The sequence below is a fragment of the Emiliania huxleyi genome (assembly GCF_000372725.1).
Source record: "Emiliania huxleyi CCMP1516 unplaced genomic scaffold EMIHUscaffold_592, whole genome shotgun sequence".
In the NCBI taxonomy this organism is placed as follows: domain Eukaryota; phylum Haptophyta; order Isochrysidales; family Noelaerhabdaceae; genus Emiliania; species Emiliania huxleyi.
In genome coordinates this window covers 1-19,463 of record NW_005197561.1, presented here as the reverse complement: position 1 = coordinate 19,463, position 19,463 = coordinate 1, and the positions used below count along the sequence as shown (strand labels likewise).

At 64.6% G+C, this 19,463-nt stretch overlaps 8 protein-coding genes across 8 annotated transcripts; 4 read left to right on the top strand and 4 right to left on the bottom strand.

The window, feature by feature from the left end:
* Nucleotides 1-762: 762 nt before the first annotated feature.
* EMIHUDRAFT_371394 (hypothetical protein) lies at nt 763-1,367 on the top strand (the record flags this gene model as incomplete). The annotated part of the gene is made up of 1 exon (XM_005764395.1): nt 763-1,367. A coding segment is annotated over one exon (222 nt), but the record flags the coding sequence as incomplete, so codon positions are not given.
* A 213-nt stretch (nt 1,368-1,580) lies between these two features.
* Nucleotides 1,581-3,833, bottom strand: EMIHUDRAFT_120197 (hypothetical protein; the record flags this gene model as incomplete). The annotated part of the gene is made up of 4 exons (XM_005764394.1): nt 1,581-1,796; nt 2,055-2,076; nt 2,357-2,481; nt 2,841-3,833. 4 exons carry the CDS (start codon nt 3,831-3,833, stop codon nt 1,581-1,583), a joined length of 1,356 nt encoding a protein of 451 aa, XP_005764451.1.
* A 2,165-nt stretch (nt 3,834-5,998) lies between these two features.
* On the top strand, nt 5,999-6,938 carry EMIHUDRAFT_446020 (hypothetical protein; the record flags this gene model as incomplete). Its single annotated transcript, XM_005764393.1, has 3 exons — nt 5,999-6,041; nt 6,114-6,203; nt 6,275-6,938. Coding segments are annotated over 3 exons (359 nt in total), but the record flags the coding sequence as incomplete, so codon positions are not given.
* EMIHUDRAFT_446019 (hypothetical protein) lies at nt 6,900-8,003 on the bottom strand (the record flags this gene model as incomplete). The annotated part of the gene is made up of 3 exons (XM_005764392.1): nt 6,900-7,471; nt 7,552-7,799; nt 7,865-8,003. Coding segments are annotated over 3 exons (652 nt in total), but the record flags the coding sequence as incomplete, so codon positions are not given.
* A 797-nt stretch (nt 8,004-8,800) lies between these two features.
* On the top strand, nt 8,801-9,949 carry EMIHUDRAFT_459707 (hypothetical protein). The gene is made up of 2 exons (XM_005764391.1): nt 8,801-9,104; nt 9,250-9,949. Exons 1-2 carry the CDS (start codon nt 8,834-8,836, stop codon nt 9,519-9,521), a joined length of 543 nt encoding a protein of 180 aa, XP_005764448.1. The 5' UTR covers nt 8,801-8,833; the 3' UTR covers nt 9,522-9,949.
* Nucleotides 9,950-11,509: 1,560 nt separating this feature from the next.
* On the bottom strand, nt 11,510-12,379 carry CYPA4 (peptidyl-prolyl cis-trans isomerase; the record flags this gene model as incomplete). The annotated part of the gene is made up of 5 exons (XM_005764397.1): nt 11,510-11,611; nt 11,712-11,818; nt 11,892-12,093; nt 12,168-12,236; nt 12,365-12,379. The coding sequence occupies 5 exons, from the start codon at nt 12,377-12,379 to the stop codon at nt 11,510-11,512; spliced, it is 495 nt and encodes a 164-aa protein (XP_005764454.1).
* A 3,662-nt stretch (nt 12,380-16,041) lies between these two features.
* Nucleotides 16,042-17,554, top strand: EMIHUDRAFT_446013 (hypothetical protein). Its single transcript, XM_005764390.1, has 2 exons — nt 16,042-16,065; nt 16,259-17,554. Exon 2 carries the CDS (start codon nt 16,268-16,270, stop codon nt 17,417-17,419), a length of 1,152 nt encoding a protein of 383 aa, XP_005764447.1. The 5' UTR covers nt 16,042-16,065; nt 16,259-16,267; the 3' UTR covers nt 17,420-17,554.
* Nucleotides 17,555-17,987: 433 nt separating this feature from the next.
* EMIHUDRAFT_247605 (hypothetical protein) lies at nt 17,988-18,417 on the bottom strand (the record flags this gene model as incomplete). The annotated part of the gene is made up of 2 exons (XM_005764389.1): nt 17,988-18,305; nt 18,412-18,417. The coding sequence occupies 2 exons, from the start codon at nt 18,415-18,417 to the stop codon at nt 17,988-17,990; spliced, it is 324 nt and encodes a 107-aa protein (XP_005764446.1).
* Nucleotides 18,418-19,463: the final 1,046 nt, after the last annotated feature.

Genomic DNA, 19,463 nt, shown 5'->3' with positions numbered 1-19,463 from the left:
GCGTGCTTCTGCGTCCTTGGGTGTGAAGGGCTTCTAGGCCCGCCGGTAATCTCCCTCCATCCCCAGGGCCTCCAGGGCTCGCACCTCAACCTCTCATCGACCAGCGCACAGCGTGATAGGATATTTTCTTCTCAATAACAAGGTCGGTGAACAGGCACCGCCTCCGTCGCGTCGCGTTCGAGCAAGCAATGCATACAAAAAAAGCGCGTTCGTGGGGCTCTGCCGCGACAGCCAGGCAGGCCTCTCAGCTCTCACGACGGCCGATGGGGGCGAGTGGCGGGCACCGTCGGCCGTGCGCGGCTCAAATGTTTTATTCTGGCTCTTAGAGAGGGAAATACCTCATGTATCTCGCGGTGGTCCACACCAGAATCTTGTAACTGAAGCGACGAAATCAATCGAAATCTATCGTTCCCCCCTCTCCTAGACACTACTAGGTCACGCATGGCATCAGAAGTCTCTCTCTCTCTCTCTCTCTCTCTCGCCTCGTGCCTGTCCACACCAGAATCTTGTAACTGATACCCGGGTAGCGACGAAATCTTCCAAATCTTATGTTCCCCCCTCTCCTGAGTGAGTGGTCCCCCCCGCGAGCTCCTGCACGAGCACACAGCGAGCGTCAGAAGACGGCACTGATGGCGGTCGCCTGTCACCCGGTCACCTCGCACCTGAGCGAGGCCGCCAAAGTCTCGCTCGGCACGCTTCGCCAGACCTCCCCGGTCAAGCTAAGGCGGATGCAGTCGTGGTCGCCCTCGCTCATGCAGGAGGCGTGTGGCGCGGGCTGCTCGCGGGAGGGGCGGCGAGCGTCGATGCTCGCGCTGCTGGGAGCGGAGCCCCTCGAGCTGCCGCCGAGCCGTGCCCAGCAGGCCCCGCGAGCTGCTTCCGCCCCAGACCGACAGAGCGAGAGCGCCGGAGCGGCCGCCGCAGACCCCTTGGGAAGTGAGCCTGTTGAGCTCGAGGAGTGCATCGGCGGCGGAGTGAGGGGGATGCTACACCTACTAGGGGCAATGCTGGGCGCGGGGCGTACGCCCGACCTGCGAGACTCCATTCTCCGCGCCGCGGCGATGCCGCCTGCCGGGGGGGCGCAACCCCGTGCTTGCTTTTGCATTATGTGAGGTGCTTCCCGCCCCGCTGGGTACTTTATGCATGGCATGGTATGAGCACGTAATGGGGGTGCCAGATGATGTGGTACGGGGAGGCGCTTGACGCCCTACGTTGCGTTCAGCATGCTAGGGGCGTGTGGGTTTTGGTGTGCGCGCGGCGCCCGCGGCGCGCCCTGCCCCCTGATTGAGAGTGTCTTGATGAGGAGTTTGAGTCGCTCTAGAAACGATTGCGGTGGGATGTACGTATCCTACATGTAATACATCACTGTCAATACACGCCAAGGCTAGTGGCTGTGCGCGTAGCCCGCCGGACTCCTTGGCCAGCCGCCGCGCGGGGCAGTGCCCGAGGGGTTGCGGCCGAGCAGCTCCGGCACGCGGAGGGGGCTCAGCAGTTTCTCGTGCCGCTGCACGTTCTCCGCCGTGAGGTTGGACCTCCGCCGCGAGATCCTGAGCGGCGAAGGGCGGGCCGGGGCTCGGTGCGGGCTACGAGTCTGTCTCGACTGTCCACGCGCAGAGGCGCTGGGCCGCGGGCAACGGCCCTCGCCTTGGCAGGCCGAGCGAGGCGACCTCCTCCGCCGCGACCTCCTCCGCCGCGCCGTGCTCCGCCGCGCCGTGCAGGCCCCGCAGCGCAGCGCTCGTCGCAGCGAGGACCTCGGCGCGCCGCTTGCGCTCCGCCTCGAGGGCGAGCGCGTCGTTGACCTGGAAGGGGCGGGGCGAAGACCGCGTGGGGTGGGGCGTCGGGGGCGGGTGAGGGGCCGTCGGGGGCGGGCGAGGGTTGCGGAAGGTGGTGGCGGTGGTCTGGGTGGGTGCGGGGTTGGGTGGGTGGGGTGGGGGAGGGTGAGAGCACTCTCTCTCGGGCGGCGCCTCGCGCAGCATGTGCGAGAAGAGGCGCGAGGGCGAGACTGTGCCGGCCAGCCGCGGCAGGAGTGATGTGGCCACTGACGCGAGGCGAGGAACCTCGGCCAAGCGGTCCGCCAGCCTGAGGCGCAATGGGTCACGGGTCTGGCGGGGGCGGTGCGCAGTGTATATCTTGCACGCCATAATTGTGGTGCCTAGGGGCACTAGGGGTAAGGGGTGGCAAGACAGAAGCCTAACATGCGGGCTGGCTATTCCCGCCGCCGACGCAAAGCAAATTCGGCGGCGGCAGCGGGAGGGCGGCGGGGAGGGCGGCGGGGAGGGCGGCGGGGAGAGTGCGCCTGTGCCCTCCGGCTGCCGGCTCCGTGACGCGCGAGAGGTTTGTGCGCAGCGAGCGGAGGGACATTGCAATCTCGACGGATGCGTCGCTGACGCCGAGCGACCGATCCGCCGCCGAGGAGGCTGCAGCAGCACCGATCCGCCCGGCGGCTGCAGCAGCCTCCTCCTCCTCCGGCGGCTGCAGCCTCGCCTGCAGAAAGGGCGCGAGAGGCTTCGGCGAAGAGGCCCCTCCTCCTCCTCCTCCTCTTGCGGCGGCTGATGTCCTCGTCAGTGGAGAATACTCTCGGGCCATCTTGGGCCATCTCGGGCCATCTCGGGCCATCTCGGGCCATCTCGGGCCATCTCGCCTCGAAGGTGTGAAGGAGGCCCAGCGCGTGGTCGCGCTCGCCCAACGCCTGGGAGGGCGGGGGAGGCGGGGGGGCTCCGCGAGGGACGTGCCGAAGGGACGTGCCGCGGTGTTGGCGGACAAGTTAGTGGGCCGTGTGCCACGCACTGAGGCCCTCCGACCCGTCCTCACCCCTCTCATCCGCCTCACCCTCATCCTCCCACCCCCTCCCACCCCCTCTCTCGCGCCTTCGCGCGCTCGTCTTCGGACGCCGCGAGCGCCTCGTCGGCGGCAATCGCCGCCGCCGCGCTCCGCCAGCACAGCAGCGCACGCTGCCTCGCCGCGCCGGAGCAAAGACGGCCGAGCGACGCGAGGGCGAGCGCTCGCTGCTGCTCTCGCCAGCCTTGCTCCCACCTCGCGTGCCCGCCCGCCGCCCTCACCGCCCTCGTCGGCAGCTTGGCGGCAGAGGCGGTCACGGCACGCAGCCACTCCTCCTCCTCCTCCTCCTCCCCGCTGCACTCCTCAGCCGGCCGGTTTGCGCCCTCGCCGCCGCCAGCCTCGCCGCCGCCAGCCTCGCCGCCGCCAGCCTCGCCGCCGCCAGCCTCGCCTCTCTCCCCTCCGATGCCCTCTGCGCGAAGACGGCCTCTGCGCCGGTGGAGTCGCGACCAGATCTCGACGAGGGCCGGGCCCAGCGTCGACACAGCGAGGAGGAGGAGCGCGAGCAGCAGGCCGGACGGCAGCGGCGGGAGCACCTCTGCTCTGCCGGCGAAGCGGGCGGCGGCGAGGTCAACAGGCCGGACGCCCACATCGTCGGCGAGGCGGACAGGCACGGCCGTGCGCTTGACGTCGTGAGACTCGAGGTTGGCTGCCGCCGCCGCGGCGTTGGCGTGGATCTCCGACACCACTGCCGCCGCACTCACTCCCGAGGAGGAGGCAGCTTCTGCGGTGAGGCTGGGACGCCGGCTCCGGCGCCACAAGCTAGTGCTGTGGCCCCCGCTTCGTGACGCTGCAGCGACCACCACGGCCCTCCGCCGCTCCGTGGCCGCCGCAACCGCCGCCTCTGCCGCCGCAGCTGCCGAACTCGCCGCAGCCACGGCGGCAGCCCTCGCCCGCTCCACCTCGCATTCTGCGTCCGCAACCTCCGCCGGCCCTCGGCGAAGCGGAGAGATCCAGCAGTGGTTGACCTCGTAAGCAATTGTCTTTGTGCCAGACCACATCGGCGATGCTGCCTCCATGAATCGAACCCGGCGTATCCCAGGTTTTCCGGGCCTATTTCTGGAGTTTCGCATTTCAAAGAAAGGGAACCCGCGCCGATTCTCATCCCTTGGTCGACCTTGGCGCGGTGTATCGCCCACTTGCCGGCCCGGCCGGCGCGAACGGTCACGTGATGAATTTCAGGACATTGGTCAACCCGCTCCGGCATTCGGACCACAAGGTGCTCGGTGTCACCTACCTCGTTCTCGAAGCGCTCGACTTTTACGGCTTTATGTTTTGCGAGCGGCGCTACAGCGCCGACTTTTTGTGGTTCATGGCCATGAAAGTGTGTGGGTGCCTCGTGACAGCCTCGGCGCTGCGCAACTTTGGCCACCTAGCCAAATCCGACGTCAACAAGGGCATGTTCGCCGAGAGCCGGACGTTTTCGTGAGCGGCACCTCCTCGCTCCTCTCTCCCCGCCTCTCCACTCTGGCCTCTCCGCCGCGCTCCACATCGGAGCTCGGCCACAGCGCACGCACTTACTCTCCCGTTCGCCTTACCGCCAGCCTCGCCGCCCAGCCCCGCCGCTTTCCGCACCCTCCTTGAGGAGAGGAGAGGAGAGGAGAGGAGAGGAGAGGAGAGGAGAGGAGAAAAGAGAGGTGAGGAGAGGAGAGGAGAGGACCAAACCTCCTCAGCCTCCTGCCTCACCACGCTAATCTCGTCGTCAGCCGTGATCCCCTGCCGCCCGTGCTCACCGCAGGTACGGCTTCCTCGTCGAGAACTTTTGGTTCCAGGTCCGAGCAGCCTCGGGTAGAGAGGGAAGCCATAGAAACGGCCTCCAATGGGTGCTCTGGCTGGAGATCGTAGTCTTTGGGCGGCTCACCGTCCTCACATACTCCTGACACAGCGCCTTTCGACGACTCCCGCAACCCTTCCCCGCGGCCCTGCTCGCGCAGGTGGTCATCGCGCTGCAGCACGGCGCCTTCCTGCCGTGCTTTGAGGGGTCGGCGGCGGAGCACCCGACCTCCTCGCGCGGCGCGGCGGCCAAGCTCGCCTACTTCTCCTTCGCCATGTTTTGGTTCATGTCGCGCGCGACCTTCCCAAAGACCTCGTACGCCGACTGGGAGGCGGGCAATGAGGCGGCCAACGGCCGCAAGCTCTCGGCCTGGCGGGTGGCGTGGATCAACCTGCAGGCGAGAGAGCGCCAGCCGCACCACGCCGCCGCCGCTGCCGGCGTCAGCTCCGCCGCCCGGTGGCGCGGATGTGGGCGGGCTGGGACGTGGGCGGTAGGATGTGGGGCGGCCCGCCGTGCGCGCTGTGCGACGAGCGCTCCTCCCGCCCCGCCCGTCCCTCGGCAGGTCAAGGTGGTGCGGCTCAACTATGTCTTCAAGTCGCAGGCGGCGGCGCACCCCGCCTCGCGCCTCGGCTGCATCTCGGCTCATCTCGGCGGATCTCGGGCCGGCAGGTGGCTGTGCCCTACTTTGTGTCGCTGCACATGCGAGGCCTGCTGCCGCCCGAGTGGCGCTTCGTCCCGCTCTTCGTCTCGCTCGACATCGCGCACAACGTGACCACCGCTTTCTTCCTGCAGGCGCCGCACCTCCCGCACCTCCCGCCCCTCCCGCCGCACACGCCGCACACGCCTCTCCCCTCCCGCCGCTCCCCGACGGGCTGCCGCCGCCTCCCCCCAGACGCTCAAGTTCCATGGCTTCATCTCGGCCACCACCTTCTCCTTCGCCTTCAACGCGACCGCCTATGCCGCCAACGCGGTCGTCGCCTATTACTTTCTGCACGCGAAGGTCGACCTCGTCGCCCTCCTGCCCAACCTCGCCCTCTCCGTGGTCAACCTCGCCTTCGTCTACCGCAAGCGCGGCGATCCGCGCTTCGTGCAGGTGCGAGTGCCTCCACCCTCCACCCTCCATCGTCCACCTCCCGCCTCCCGCCCCTCTGCCACCCACGGCCCCACACGCGCGCACCCCGACCCAACTCCTAGTTTGTCTGCTTCGTCCTCGGCTTTGCGCTCCAGCTGACGGCGCTGCCGCCGCACCACGCTGCGGCGGTGGTCGGCGCGCTCGGCCTCGCCGCGACCGTCCTCGGCCAGCACGCGCAGAGGATCACTCAGTGGGGCGCCCGCTTCACGCACGCGGCCGGCGACGTGTCACACATCGCTCTCATCGTCGGCGGCGGCTTCGTCGTCGCGGCGCTGCTGCACCCGCTCCTCTCGTGGCACATTGGCGAGAGCCGATCTCTCAGAGGGCTAGGGGTGGCCGTCGGTCCCTCTCCACGACCCCTCGGTGCCGCCGCAGGCCGGCTGATGCAGTACGAGCGCCGCGGCGCCGCCAGGCGCGAGCAGGACGCGGCGGCGAGGCGCAAGGAGGAGGGGCGGAGGAGCGCAGGCGGAGGGCGGCGAGCAGCGGGCAAGCGCCCATCCAGCACGACCAGCCACGCGCCTTCTCTGCGTCTGTAGGAGAGGGCGAGGCGGTGGCCAAGTCGCCGCGGGTCGTGGTCCTCACCTCCGCCGGCAAGGGCCTCAAGGCCAAGGCGGAGGGCAAGGACCCGCGCGAGGACGAGGACGCGCTCTCGGAGGCTGCGACAGCGTCGGGCCTCTCCAGGACGCCCTCCATGGGGGACGTGCTCCTCGCCAACCAGCAGCAGGCCGTCCTCCCCGACACCCTCCGGTGAGAGGGGCGTGAGAGGCGCACCCGCCCGCCACACAAGAGGCGTTAGTGTAGTAAGCTCGGACCCACGCAAGGGGCGAGCGAGCGGTGCGAGAGAGAGAGGGAGAGAGAGAGAGAGAGAGAGTCGAGTAGCCTCTTGCCGGGCGCGCGTCGCGAGCGTCGACACGGTCGTGCGAGCAGGAATCCGGTGTGCGGCGAGAGGCGCACACCCGAGGCGCAACGAGTCGAGCCAGCGATTGGAGCGCATGCTGTGATCGACCTCGCGCGTCTCGCTCTCGCGGTCTCGGACGTCGGAGAGAGCGTGTACGTGGGCCCCGGTGCGCGCGCCGTGGGCGCACACACGTCTCGTCGCACGTCGGTGGAGTCGACGTCCACTTATGTTAGGATGAGCGGAGATTGCATTGCTTTATATATAGAGAGAGACTAGATGGTTGTGAGTTAGAAATGGTTCAAAACACATCAATCATCATCAAGTTTGGGCGGACGACACACACACATGACGCGCAAAAAAAACACAATCACAGACCACGCGGAGAGAGAGGATCGAGAGCGATAGCGCGAGGACCCTCGTGTCGCCCGTGCAGCCCTCCCAACCATGTCCATGCAGAGCTAGACGTTCCCTCCACACCACATACACACCTGACGCCACATCAGCCGCTAGCATCAGCCACGCGCACAAGTCCTCAAAACACGCAAAACCCGGCCAAGTAGGCACGCCGCCTCACGAGACCGCGCCACCGCCACACTCGCAGAGCTGCTGGTGCTCAACCATCTTTGGCGGCAGCTTCCACGTCGGCAGGCTCGGCTCGGATGACACCTTTGATGGCGGCAGCGAGCACACAGGCGGCCCGGCGAGGCCGGCGGCGGGGGATGCCGCCGGGAGGGAGAGGAGCGGAGACTCGGAGAGGGCGATGAGCGCGCAAGGGACGCCGGACCGCAGCGTTGTTGGGCGGCCCTTCTTCTGCCACTGCGCCGGCGTCCAGCACCTGATGGGAGGGCGGCTCTGTGTGGAAGGCGGAGGAGTGTTGTGAGTGTCAGAGATCGGTGTGTTGTGTGGAGTCGCCACCGCATCTGAATCGAGTGAATTTTGCCACTTCGCAGGTCTGGGCCGAGGATGTCATTGACCGCCTGCTTCGGGGGGTGAGGATGGCCGGGAGGGGAGAGGGGCCGGAGGGTCCAGCGGCCGAGCGCTGCTCTCCAGAGGTGACACAGAGAAAGGCAGGACGGAGCCTGCTGCCGCTGCAGCGCTGCTAGGTCCTCAAAGGCGGAACTGACGAGGAGCAGGAGAATCTCCAAGCCCTCCGCGTCGAGCGCCTAGCGTGGCAAGGGCAGGTAAGGGGTAGAGACAAGGAGTAATTGGTTGTTCGCGTTTTCTTCACCCTTCCGTCGGCGAAGCCTTGCCGTGTATGCCCGTCGCTCACGTCCTGCAGGCACATGCACTCGGGGGAGAACTTCGCACTGAGCGCAGCCGCGTACCTGTCCATTTCGGCGACGATTTCCAGTTTTTCTACAACCATCAACGAGAAAAAGAAGAAACCGGGTCGCTACGGCTCATCTCGACACAAGAGCTGGGACAGCGGCTGGGGTTGGACTCCATCGAGTTCTACATCGCTCGCCGGCAGCTCCGGTGACCGGTGGCTTGGACACGTCAGCCGCATGCCTTACGAGACGAGGCTCCCTCGCCGCTTGCTCTCAGCGTGGGTGCCCCATCGCCGCCCGATAGGCTCGCCGTTCATGACGTACGGCCGCTCCATCTTCAAGCATCAAGGCGCTCGAGATGTTCCGCATCGACAAGACGCGCTGGCCCGAGCTCGCCGCGAACCGCAGCGCATGGCGCGAGACCTTGCGGACGGGCGTTGCCCCGCCAGCCTTTCGGCCGCCGGCTCCACCGCCGCAGGCCAAGCCCCTGTCGCGCACAAAGCAAAGCTCCCCCGGAGCAGCGCGCAGCAGACCCAAGCCAAGATGAATGAGTCGCTCCGCCGGGAGCGTCTCGCATGACAACATGCACATACATACATTCATTCATGACTCTCAGTCAGCGCTTTGATCCCAATCCCGACACTTGTGTGACTCGCCTAGTGTGGAGACGCCGTGTACCGTGGGGCCTTCCTTGTTGTCCTAGCACGGGAGTACCCGTGTGGACCGGAGGTAACAGCAGCAGGGGTCACGTACCATGCGGAATCGACCCTATCCAGTGCTCAAGTGCTCAGAAAGAAAGAAAGAAAGAAAACAGTCAACCCAAGGGAGTGCTCAAGTGCAGCAGCAGATCGTTACGGCTCATTCGTAATCGGTCGGCGAAGTGTGCCCCTCCTTCGCATCGCTTCCCATCCCACAAGCCTTCCAAAACAATGGTGAGCCTCTTCTCTACCTCGCTCGCGTTCACGATGCACAACCACGCGCGGCTGAGCAGCCCCGCATCGGCACGCGCTCCCGTCGTGTCGATGAATAGCCTCGAGTACAAATTCGTCTACGAGCAGGCTGGCTCCAACGCCAAGCCGGCGGGCTATGGAAAGGGCGACATGAAATTTGACAGGCAGACCCCTGCTCCTGCCTATCCGAAGCGGTCGTGGGCGAGCACGCTCGTGTACGAGTCGGCGGGTGCCAACGCCAAGCCGCTCGGTGCGTGACATACTCGATGGACAGAACTGACATGCACACCGAGACTGCAGCGCGACACCCGGCACCACCAATCTCCGTGATCATTTGCGCGGTGGCCAGACGGCTCACACCTGAGAGGGAAAACGCATCTCCCTCCTTCCCCTAGGCGACGGCAAGGGCAACTCGCCAGACGCGCCCGCCAAGCCGGCGATGCCCGCGCAGGTCGCCTACCCGGCGCTGGAGCAGGAGTTTGTTTATAACTCGGCCGCCGCGCGCGCGACGCCGTTCGGCGACGGGAAGGGCAACGGCCCCGCGACGGCGCTGGTCGGGCAGGTCGTGCCAACCTCGCTCGGCAAGGCCAACTCGCTCGAGTATGACTTCGTCTATGAGCAGGCAGCCGCCGCCGCCGCACCGCTCGGCGACGGAAAGGCGAACTAGAGGCCGAGCTGGCCCCCACTCGCCCGCATGGCCGCCCGCTGCACGCACTTCCGGCCCGCCGCAGCCTCGCCCCGGCTGGGCGGCGAGAGGAGGACAGGCCGGAGCCGGTGCGAGGAGCAGGCGGCAGGAGGGAGGCTCTGCTCCTGGCCCGGCTTCTCTTCGGCGAACGCGGAGCGCGGCATAAGCCGCCTCCCCCCAGCGCTGCTCTGTACATGTAGCCATGCTTCGCTTTGATGACTGTGTTTCTGCTCCGATGGGTCTGAGAGCGCTACGTTGTGTGGCCCGCCTGTGTGTTTTTGGGCGGTTGTCGTTGATGGGGATCTGTTTGATCACACTGTCACTGAGCCGATGCGTCGAGAGTTCCACGGACACTCAGGTTTTGTGTTGTGACGCACACATGAACTAATAGTAAAACGTATGTCATGCTGAGGATGGTGCCATGCTCGCATGCTCCATGGACATTCGCACAAAGTAGATCCTGCTCGTGCTCTCGTGGCGGCTTTGGGCGCTGGCCGCTGCGCCCTGCGGCCATGCCTGCGGGGCTGGCAGGGTAGGCTCCGCCCCACTGTGATTCGGACTGAGCGACGGCAGGACCCTTTGAAATCATGAATGGCGGCGTCCGGTGAGGCCCCCACGGCCGGGGGTGGTAGGTGGGTGATAGGAGGGCCATAAACGACCATCACACCGGCCACCGGACCCCTCCACCCCCCCAAACACAGTCCAAACCGGCCCCGGCGGCCGGCGGGACGCACGCCGGCGCAGCACCATCAAGCTGCTGTACGGCCCCGGCATCGCCTCCCCAGAATTAGCTCTCAGTCAAGATATTGTGCACATGGGTGGCCTCTACAATATACTCACTGACAATGAACCTCCCAGAGCTCGTCCCGGTCCGTCACGGCCATCCTCGTCCTCCGCGGCGCCGGCTCCGGCCCCTCCGCCGCACTGTGATGAGCGTCGGCAGGACCCTTTGAAATCATAAATGGCGGCGTCTGGAGAGGCCCCCACGGCCGGGGGCGGTAAGTGGGTGATAGGAGGGTGATAAACGACCATCACACCGGCCACCGGACCACTCCACCCCCCCAAACACAGTCCAAACCGGCCCCGGCGGCCGCCGTGCAGGAGGCCGCCGGGGCGCACCAAACGGCCCTTCACGGCCGCCACACGGGCCACCACGGCCCGTCCCGGTGGCACGGGTGCCGCCGCGCACCCGCCCGAAGCCCCCGGCCCGCCAGCTTCCGCTCTGGGGAAGAAAATTTGGGCGCGAGCGCCGTATATCGCGTGCCATGGCCGACTTAGCCGGTGTAAGAGGCTCCCGCTGATCTTAGACCGCGTAAGCACTCCAGCGTGGCTAGCCACACTTAGACCCGTTAAGCCGCGAGGCTCAGAACTTAGACTACTACCCAACCAGTTCCGGCTTGCCGCCCTTCCCGACCCTCGTCCACCCCTCGGGCGACTCGTTGGGCTGGGGTTGCTGCGCCTGTTGGTGCTGCGAGTGTGCCTGCGATGCTGCGGCCGGAGCGGCAGCGGCGGCAGACGGTGCCACGGGCGGTGCGGCGAAAGTGGCGGTAGGCTGAGGCTGCGCAGCGTCCTGCGCGGCCTGCTGCCTGGCCTCATCCTCCCGCCTCTTCTCAGACTTGGCCTGGATGATGTACTGATACCCAAGCGGCACCGGGTTGATGCTGACGGAGTGCCAACCGTACCTCTCCATGCGCTCCGCGAGACAATCAATCATCGCGTGGTCGCGTGGCGACACCTTCTGGCCGAGGACGCGCTCGACCATCCGGATCTGACGCACGTGGAACGGCTCCAGGCCCGGCATGGAAGCCTCGGAGTCGGACATGGCCCCGTTTCGCCGTTTCGTTTTTTGCAACTTAGCTTTCAGCTCACTTTGACGACGCTAGGAAAATCAATTCGTGGAATCCAGTCCGAGATGCAGTGAGGCGGAGCCTACCCTGGGGCGCCGCACGCGTACATTCCTCCCCCTAGAGTCACACCACGCCGCACGCGGCGACGCGGACCGGGCGGCGCGTCGCTCCGCTCTGCGAGCCCTCCTTCTCGATCCTCTTCACCACGTCCATGCCTGAAGTAACCTGGGACGGGCGGCGGCGAGCCGGTGGCGGCGGCGGCGAGCCATCTGGCGGCGGGCCGGGCCGGTGGCGGCGGGCAACTAGTTTGGAGAGGCGGCCGCGCCTTTCCAAACACGCAGTGCTTGCCGTCGAGAAAGGAGGTGTCGGAGGTGCAGATGAAGAACTGGGAGCCGTTTGTGTTTGGGCCCGCGTTGGCCATCGAGAGGGTGCCTGGGGCACAAAAGGGCAGGGTGAGGTATCTAGGAGGCGCGGCGAATTCGAGGATGTGACAAGCTGCCGCCACCTGGGCCGCCGTGTCCGAGGTCGAAGTTCTCATCCTCAAACTTGGTCCCGTAGATGGACTTCCCGCCGGTCCCATTCTCGTTCGTAAAGTCGCCGCCCTGGCACATGAAGCCCGGGATCACGCGGTGGAACGGCGAGTCGGCGTAGCCAAAGCCCTTCTCGCCGGTGCAGAGCGCGCGGAAGTTCTCCGCCGTCTTGGGTACCTGGCGTCGGGTGGTGCCAAGAGATCGCGCGCGAGAGAACTTTGGTGGCGAGGGCGACGATGGCGGAGGAACACCGCTCCACCGAAGAGGCCCATCTCGATGCGGCCCGCGGGCTCGCCGCCGATGGACATGTCAAAGTAGACGGTGGTAGTCACGTCGGCGTCCTGCGAGGAAAGGCGCAGCGGCGCTGCTTGTGCGAGGAGAGGAGGAGGGCTGAAAGAGGTTGTGTGAGGACAGGAGGAGGGCCGAGAGAGGCGCACACCGTCGGTCGCTGCTTTGGCATCATATTCTTCAGAAAGTCAAACTGCATGATCGCCGCGCTCCGCGCACGCGACGCGCGCGCGCCAAGCTTCAGGCCGTTCGTGACTGCCGCGAGGCCGAGGAGGCAGACGAGGCTGGAGCGGCGCACTGAGGACATCGTGGATGACGTCGGAAATAAAGAATTAGCGCCGGCGAGGAGGGGAAAAGTGAAATCCAGTTGTGTGTGTCACGATGCATCCGAAGGGGACCCCAGCGCCGGCATCATCCGTAGAGGCACGAGTGTTCGAAGAGAGAGTGGGCCTGAGCAACAACATGACTTGGAGGCAAATGATCGGAGTGGGAGTCAGAAATGTGGTCCTTGCGCGAGGGGAGCTCGATAGACTCGAGGGGCCAGGATACGCCGCGAGGAGGACGGAGTTGCGCCGAAAGGCGAAAGAAACCGCGAGAACAAGGGACCGGCAGGCGGCGGCGTCACAGGACGACGTGCTCGCGCGTGACAAACCGGGGAACCCTCGTTTCCTAGTCACTCGGTCCCCCAACGGAAGAGGCCTCGCTCCTATTGGAACTGGCCAACATCAGATTTGCCTCGTGCGTCCCTTTTTGAGCCGGAAAGCTGTTTTCTTTTGGGTCCTGTGGGCACCCTATCTAGGTTCTAGGTTCTAGCGAGGCGAGTTTGAGGGCGCGTTTGGCTCTTGCGGTTGTCCTAGCGGTGGCAGCGGCCTGTTCCGCCTTGACCATTGCCAGTTCTTGAGCGGCCAACTCCACGCAACGCGTGTCGGGGACCTCCTCCCAGCGAGACTTGCTAGCACTGATGCGAAGAATACCGGCGATCTCTTTGGACTTGGTAGAACCTTGGGGTTCTCGCCAGGCGCGCCAGCTCTCTGACGGGTCTGCGCACCGTGCGTCTCGCAAAAGAAGCAAGCCCTTCGGCTGGCCGAGCACATCTTCGGTTTGCACGTTCCAAGAGCCGAGGCCGGTGTAAGCCAGCCATAGCGTGGGTCGCTCCGTGTGCTGCCACGCCGCCCTGCCGCACACCGTCCGCTGGCTGGACTTCTCGTACACACCCAGCGCGAGGGTTTGCTTGCATGCGCCTTCCAGCCTGAGGCCGGCCGGGGCCAATCGACGTGCCGATTCTCGCTCGTGACTCGCACGCTCCTTGGCAGCCCCAAACTCGCCCTCGTCGAGCGAAACACAATGCACGTCCGCCGGCACCCACCCCACTTCGCCGCCCAAGTCCTGCTCCCACTGTGCGGCACAGCTGCCAGCAGGCGACGACTTGTTCTCGCGAAGGCGCAAAATGCCACGCGACCTGCCCAGCTCGTCGTCTGAAAGAGAAAGTTGACAAAACCAGCCTTTCCCATACGGAGCTCGAGAGAGGGACAGGCGCGGCTCCTCAATGTGCCGCCAGCACGGCTGCCCGTTGACCTCGCGCTGCTCCAGGCGGCACAGACCCAGACAGAATTGCCATTCGATCGGTTGTTCGCCGAAGCGCTCGAGGCTTAGCGCCACTGGCGGCGGCTCTGCGTTGCGGCAGCGGCCAAACCTCTCTTCGAGCCAGCCGCCGTCCACGAGTCCAAAGGCGGCACATCCGCCAACAACGCTGCCCAGAACCGTAGCCGCAACACACGCAGTCCATTCCGGAGACGTCGGCTTTTGGCAATCGCCTTGCCGGCGGTGGTGAAGCAAGCGCACGGTTGGCGCTAGTGAGGCGAGGCCTCGGCAACGACGGAGGAGCAGCATGTACTCGGTTTCTTGAAGGGGAGGGTGCAGAGCGTCAGCGCGACGGCCACAATGAATTTCGACGACGGTGGTCTCGAGAGGCCCACTGCCACAGGCGCCATATCTGTGGTGGCAAAGCGACCACTAGTGAGGGGGGAACTGGCTGTCGCCGCGGGAACTAACTTGTCACGGCGGGCGATCCGGTTAACCCTGGTGGGTGGATTGTCCAAAATACGTCAGCCTCGCACGCCTAGAGCTAGGTCTGACACCCGACCGCCCCCCCCTCCCTAATATTAACCGGCGAGAGCACATTTTGGCCGGCTAATGTTAGGGAGGGGAGGGCGATTTTCGCGTAATTTTGTCCACCTACCAGGGTTAATCAGCTGGGCCGCCTCAATTGCCACGTTCTCGTAGCACGTAGGTGGTATATCAAGCGAAAAGTACGGCTTCTACAGCGCTGTCTTGAGCTAGGAATCTGCTTTCGCTATCGACGCCATGGCATGCCGAGAATGCTAGGCTTGCCGGCCGAAGTGTACTCGTCTATCGACTCGGTCATCGTGCCCAGTGGTATAGATCCCGGACAGCGCTTCGATGTGAGGTTACGCGCGGGCGGAAAGGTCATAACAAAGTCGCTATGGCGATCCTCGGGAACATGCCGGCCATCCAGGCTCGCGCTGTGGTCGAGGCGGTGGGGCCGCGAGCAGCGCATCGACCGAAAGCGGCTTCGCCTCGGGGACGCTTGGGGTCGCAGAGCGGGGCGGCAGACCGATTTGCAACGCGTGAAGTAACGGCAGTGACGTGGGAAGATGCACTGACACCGATGCCTTTCGAGCAAAGCGCAGGCGACGTTGGCTGGCTTCCAGGTCCAGCCGGCGGCAGTGCTCAGAATGGATGCGTTGAGCGTAGAGCGGCTGGGATCTGGATGCCAAAGGTACAGCAATTAATGCAGCGGAAGGAGATTACACCCTTTTCCAGAGCGTCCCGTTGACACGCTCGTAGTGCCGAACGTGTGCGAATTCTTTTTCTTTTGGGAGCCGGCGGCCCCGCTCGCCGTCTCGTGCAGCGTCTTCGACCTCGGCTGCCAGTGCACGCGCCGGAAGGGCGACGAGCACGCCGAGCGGCTCCTCCTCTTTGAGCGCATCTGTGGCGGCGCAGGCAGCGAAGCGCACAAACTCCGCCCGCCCCGCCGCGGCTGCGACGGGAGGCGCACTCACCGCCGCCGTAGGCATCGCCGCCGAGCTCGGCCCGAAGCTGGGCGACCTGCTGGCGGCCGCGCACCGCCGACTGCTGGCGTGCGACTGCGGCCGCCCGGGCGGTTGCCCGGGCTGCATCCAGATTGCGCGGTGTGGCGAATATAACGAGGGTCTGAGCCGGCAGGCTTGCGACATCGTCCTGCGCTGGTCGCTCGGCATGGAGTGGGAGAGCCACTTGCCGCCGTTGCCGGCGAAGCCGGACGCAAAGGGCGATGGCGAGACGCCAATGCTCAAGGGAGAGGCTATGGAAACAGAGACGGCGGAGCGATTGTGCCTTGTCTGTGGCGAGGGGTAGGAGCTATGTACTCCAGTGTGCGAAAAGAACACGTGCTATAGCAGAGGGATGAGATCTCCTCCCTGAGGCAGCGGTGAACCACACCGCTCGACACTAGACACCACTCTCGACACACCCCTCCCTCGACGACACGTCTTGCGTGAGATTTTTAGCAATGATTTCAATGATTTTTTTGTTAGTTCGTCTTGTCTCCCTGGAAGCTGGATGGACACCGGCTTGACACGTTGATTGACACACGGGTGGGGGCGTGGGGGGTGGGGGGCGCGGTTGGTGTAGCCGCTGTGATGTTGTCCGAGCTCTCTGTCTTGCCAGCAACATCATAACCTAAAGAAAATCATCCAACCATTGCAGGCAGGAGGACGCGTCCATGACAACGCCCCTTACTGTATCATCCTGGAAGGAGCCGCTGAAAATCGGCAGGACCTCTCACATCGCACATCCATCGTGAGCTGCCAGCCCAGGCCCTGCCACGCCACGCCGTCTGCCACTGACCGCCACTGCGCGCCCTCCACCCCCAACGCGCGCCTCGCCTCCCACTGTCCCTGCCACGCCGCGTCGTCTGCCATTGTCTGCCACCATGCGCCCTCCGTCACCATCGATCGCGCCTGCCTCACCGTGTCTCTCACTGTCTCCGCAGGATCTAACCATGCCGGTCTTCTCGAAGCTGATGCTGATCGCCGTCGGCGCTGGGGTCGCAAACGCTCTGCCCATCATCGTACCTGACGGGCAGGAGAACCGCGTGGTCGATCTCGACTCCTCGGCGGGCGTTGCTCTGCCTGCCTGCCCGAGCACGTGTAGCACCTGTCCCGACGCGCAGTTCGGAGAAGGGAAGTGCTGCTACAACATCCACAACGACATCTGCAGCGGTGACAACGAAGAGCAGTGCATCGGCCCTAACCTTGCCGTGTGCAGCATGGAGCACGGACCCGAACCTACGCCCTCACCCTCGCCCTCGCCCTCGCCTTCCCCATCGGTGAAGCTCTGCGAGGGCAAGACTGAGCCATTCAACCAGCTCACCTCTGCGTGGAAGCAGTTGGAGCAAGGCGAGGTGAACAACAACTGCAAGGCGCCAATTCCCGACCCATCGACATACCAACAGTGCTCCGGCGATCCCACCTCAATCGTGCTAGCAAAGTGGGATACACCAGCGTGCGAGGCGGTGAGGAGCTGCGATTTCCCGCTCAAGGAACTCGTTTCGATCGAGGCGGACATTGCGATCGAGAACTGCGATGAAACGTGGGTTGCCCCGCTGTGGATCACCCCGACCCCGCCAAATTGGTGCGACAACAGGGTGTCCCCCCCAAGTTGCAATCAAGGCGCGTCTGGCGAGATCGATTTCGTCGAAACGTGCATGAACACCGGCAAAAGCACTGTGGCGACTAGCCTCGGAGGAAACACCTGTGGCCACAACAAGCACGGCGACTCGATTTGCTTTGAACAGCAGTACCCGGCGACGGGCATGCAGCTCCACTACACGCTCACTGTCGATCAAACTCCCGGCAGCAGCGGCAAGGCCACGATGGGAGTGTGCGATCAGACATCGAAGGGCACGTGTGAGAAGTACGTGTCCTCCACAACGTACAGCGATTGGTACAAGACAGTCGGATGTGTGCAGGGTGAGTGCAAATTCCAGCTCCGGAGCGACATCTGGGCAGCTTACGATGGGCAATACGGCAAAGGGGGTTGTCCGTCAAAGTCGTCGACGCAGTCATGCACCGTCTCAGCAAGGAACATCAAGGTCACGCTCAACAAGGAGCCACCTGCCGACTGCTCCAAGGCCATGTTTTTTACAGCCTAGAGTCGAGGTGCAGACATTGCTTTGATTGAGGAGGACACAAGCTCTCTCGCCCTGTTCATTGGTGTGCATACTTCTTTTCCTCGCTGTTGATTAGGTGTGATTCAATAGTGTACCAAGATACATTGTACAGTTCATAAGCGTGATTGTTTGCGCTGCGGCGCGTGGTTGGCACTCTCCGCGGGCGCGCCCCGGAAGGCCGACGAGAGTGGAGACATGGCACATGCGGGCGGCTCCTTGTGTATGTAGCTACTGCGTTGAGTGAGTTTGCACACTTGTGTATCGTGTAAAGCCGTATGTGATAAAACAGTGGAAAGTAAAGTACATGCCGTGCCTCTCTCCAGCCTCTCTCAAAGTGCGATCGACTCACACAAGGCAATCTCCCCGACCGTCGGCATCGCTCAACCCCTGACGCTTTCCTTACACCCGTACCCGCGAGACCAGGACCGGGCCTCACAAACACCTCGACACCAGCCGGGGCTCAGGGTTTCTCGCGCTAGGCATGATGTCAGTGTGAGCAGACATACAGCGGTGGATTACATAGTAAGATATGGCACTGTGCAATGCGTCGCTATGTCGCCCCATCGGCATGCGCACGGGGCATGCGGGTCCGCCCCATCTCGAAAATCACGACGCGCCCGTGACGCCGGCGAAGCGACGCCACGAATCCCGCGCCCTCGGCGGCGGCGAGGAACTTCTCGGCACCGTCTCCCGTGCGCCGCTCCAGTCCCACGAGCACACGAGTCGTGGGCGAGCACAGGAGCTCGAGCACGCGGAGGAGCAGGAAGATCGACGTGACACCGTCGGTGGAGCCGAAGAGTGACTCGAAGATGCAGTCGCACGCGATGATCCAGTCGGGTTGGCTGCCGCCGAGCCGCTGCTGCAGCAACTCGCGAGCGGCGGCCGATCCCCAGTCGAGGACCGCCGCTACGGGCACCGGCCCTCTTTCTATCTCTCTTCGCAGTCTCTCGCCGATTCTCGCTGGACGCTGCAACCTTCATGCCACCTCGCGGTCGTCCCACTCTCGTCGTTCTCCCTCCTGTCGCTTCCTCCTCTGTCGCGTCGCTCTCGTCTGCCTCGTCCTGCGACGCCGCCGCCGCCTGCCGATCCCTTGCTCTCGCGGCTTCTCCCGCATTTCGGCGCAACTCTGCCCTCCTCGCGGCATATTTCGGCCCCTCGAGTTTATCGAGCTCTCCTCGCGCAAGGACGACTCTTCTGACGCCCTTCTACAAAAGAATGAAGGTGGTAGCAATCTCTTGCCGCGTAAGTTTCGCGCGCGTCACGATGAAGACTTTTGGCGCTTTGTGAGATATCGTGGGAATTTGTGATCAGTTGGTTGAGCCAGTCATTCCCGCATAGAGCTCATGAGCAGAGGCCTCAGGGACGATGTCGAAATGGGGTCGTCATAAGGCCATCTCAGTGGCTACACGGCCTGCCACGGCGTGTGTGCCACGACTCTGGACGACTCTGAACCGGCGCTTGATGCGGGCATAACTTGTCCCGACCTTGCGCGACGTGCCTATTAGTGCATTCTACCATCTACTTGCACATGGCAAGCATGGGCGACGCCTCAGGCCCCATGCCGGCCATCCAAAATATGCGTGCGCCAAGGTTCTTGGAGCACTTGGAGTGCGGTCAGTAACCTCACGCCCAGGACCGGGGAGCTGAGAAGCGCACCCAGTTGGCCGGACGCTCGGCATCGGGTTACGGGCTAGAGAGCCCTAGCCCCGGGGGTGCGCGGTCGCAGGGCCATAACACGTCTCCGAGGGATGGTTCCGTGTACCGGGTTACCCCTTAACTGCAGAACGCACCCTCTTCCTCGACCGTGGGGGGGTGCGCGTTCGCAGGGCCATAACACGGGTCTCCGAGGGTTGGCTCTGCACTCCGGGGTTCCCCCAGCGGCGGAATTTTTCCCTCGCGCTGTGGGTCCCCTTAGCTGCGGAACGCCCCCTCTACTCGGAGCTAAAGAATACTCTCCGAGGGTTGGACCCGCGTACCAGGTTTCCCCTTAACTGCAAGGACGCCCCCTCTACTCGGAGCTAGTGAT

What these genes read in the sequence shown, in the direction of transcription:
- EMIHUDRAFT_459707 (XM_005764391.1), top strand. Translation starts at nt 8,834, where the DNA reads ATGGTGAGCCTCTTCTCTACCTCGCTCGCGTTCACGATGCACAACCAC. An exon ending in TGCCAACGCCAAGCCGCTCG is followed by an intron (nt 9,105 to 9,249) that starts GTGCGTGACATA and finishes TCCTTCCCCTAG; the next exon opens with GCGACGGCAAGGGCAACTCG.
- EMIHUDRAFT_446013 (XM_005764390.1), top strand. Translation starts at nt 16,268, where the DNA reads ATGCCGGTCTTCTCGAAGCTGATGCTGATCGCCGTCGGCGCTGGGGTC.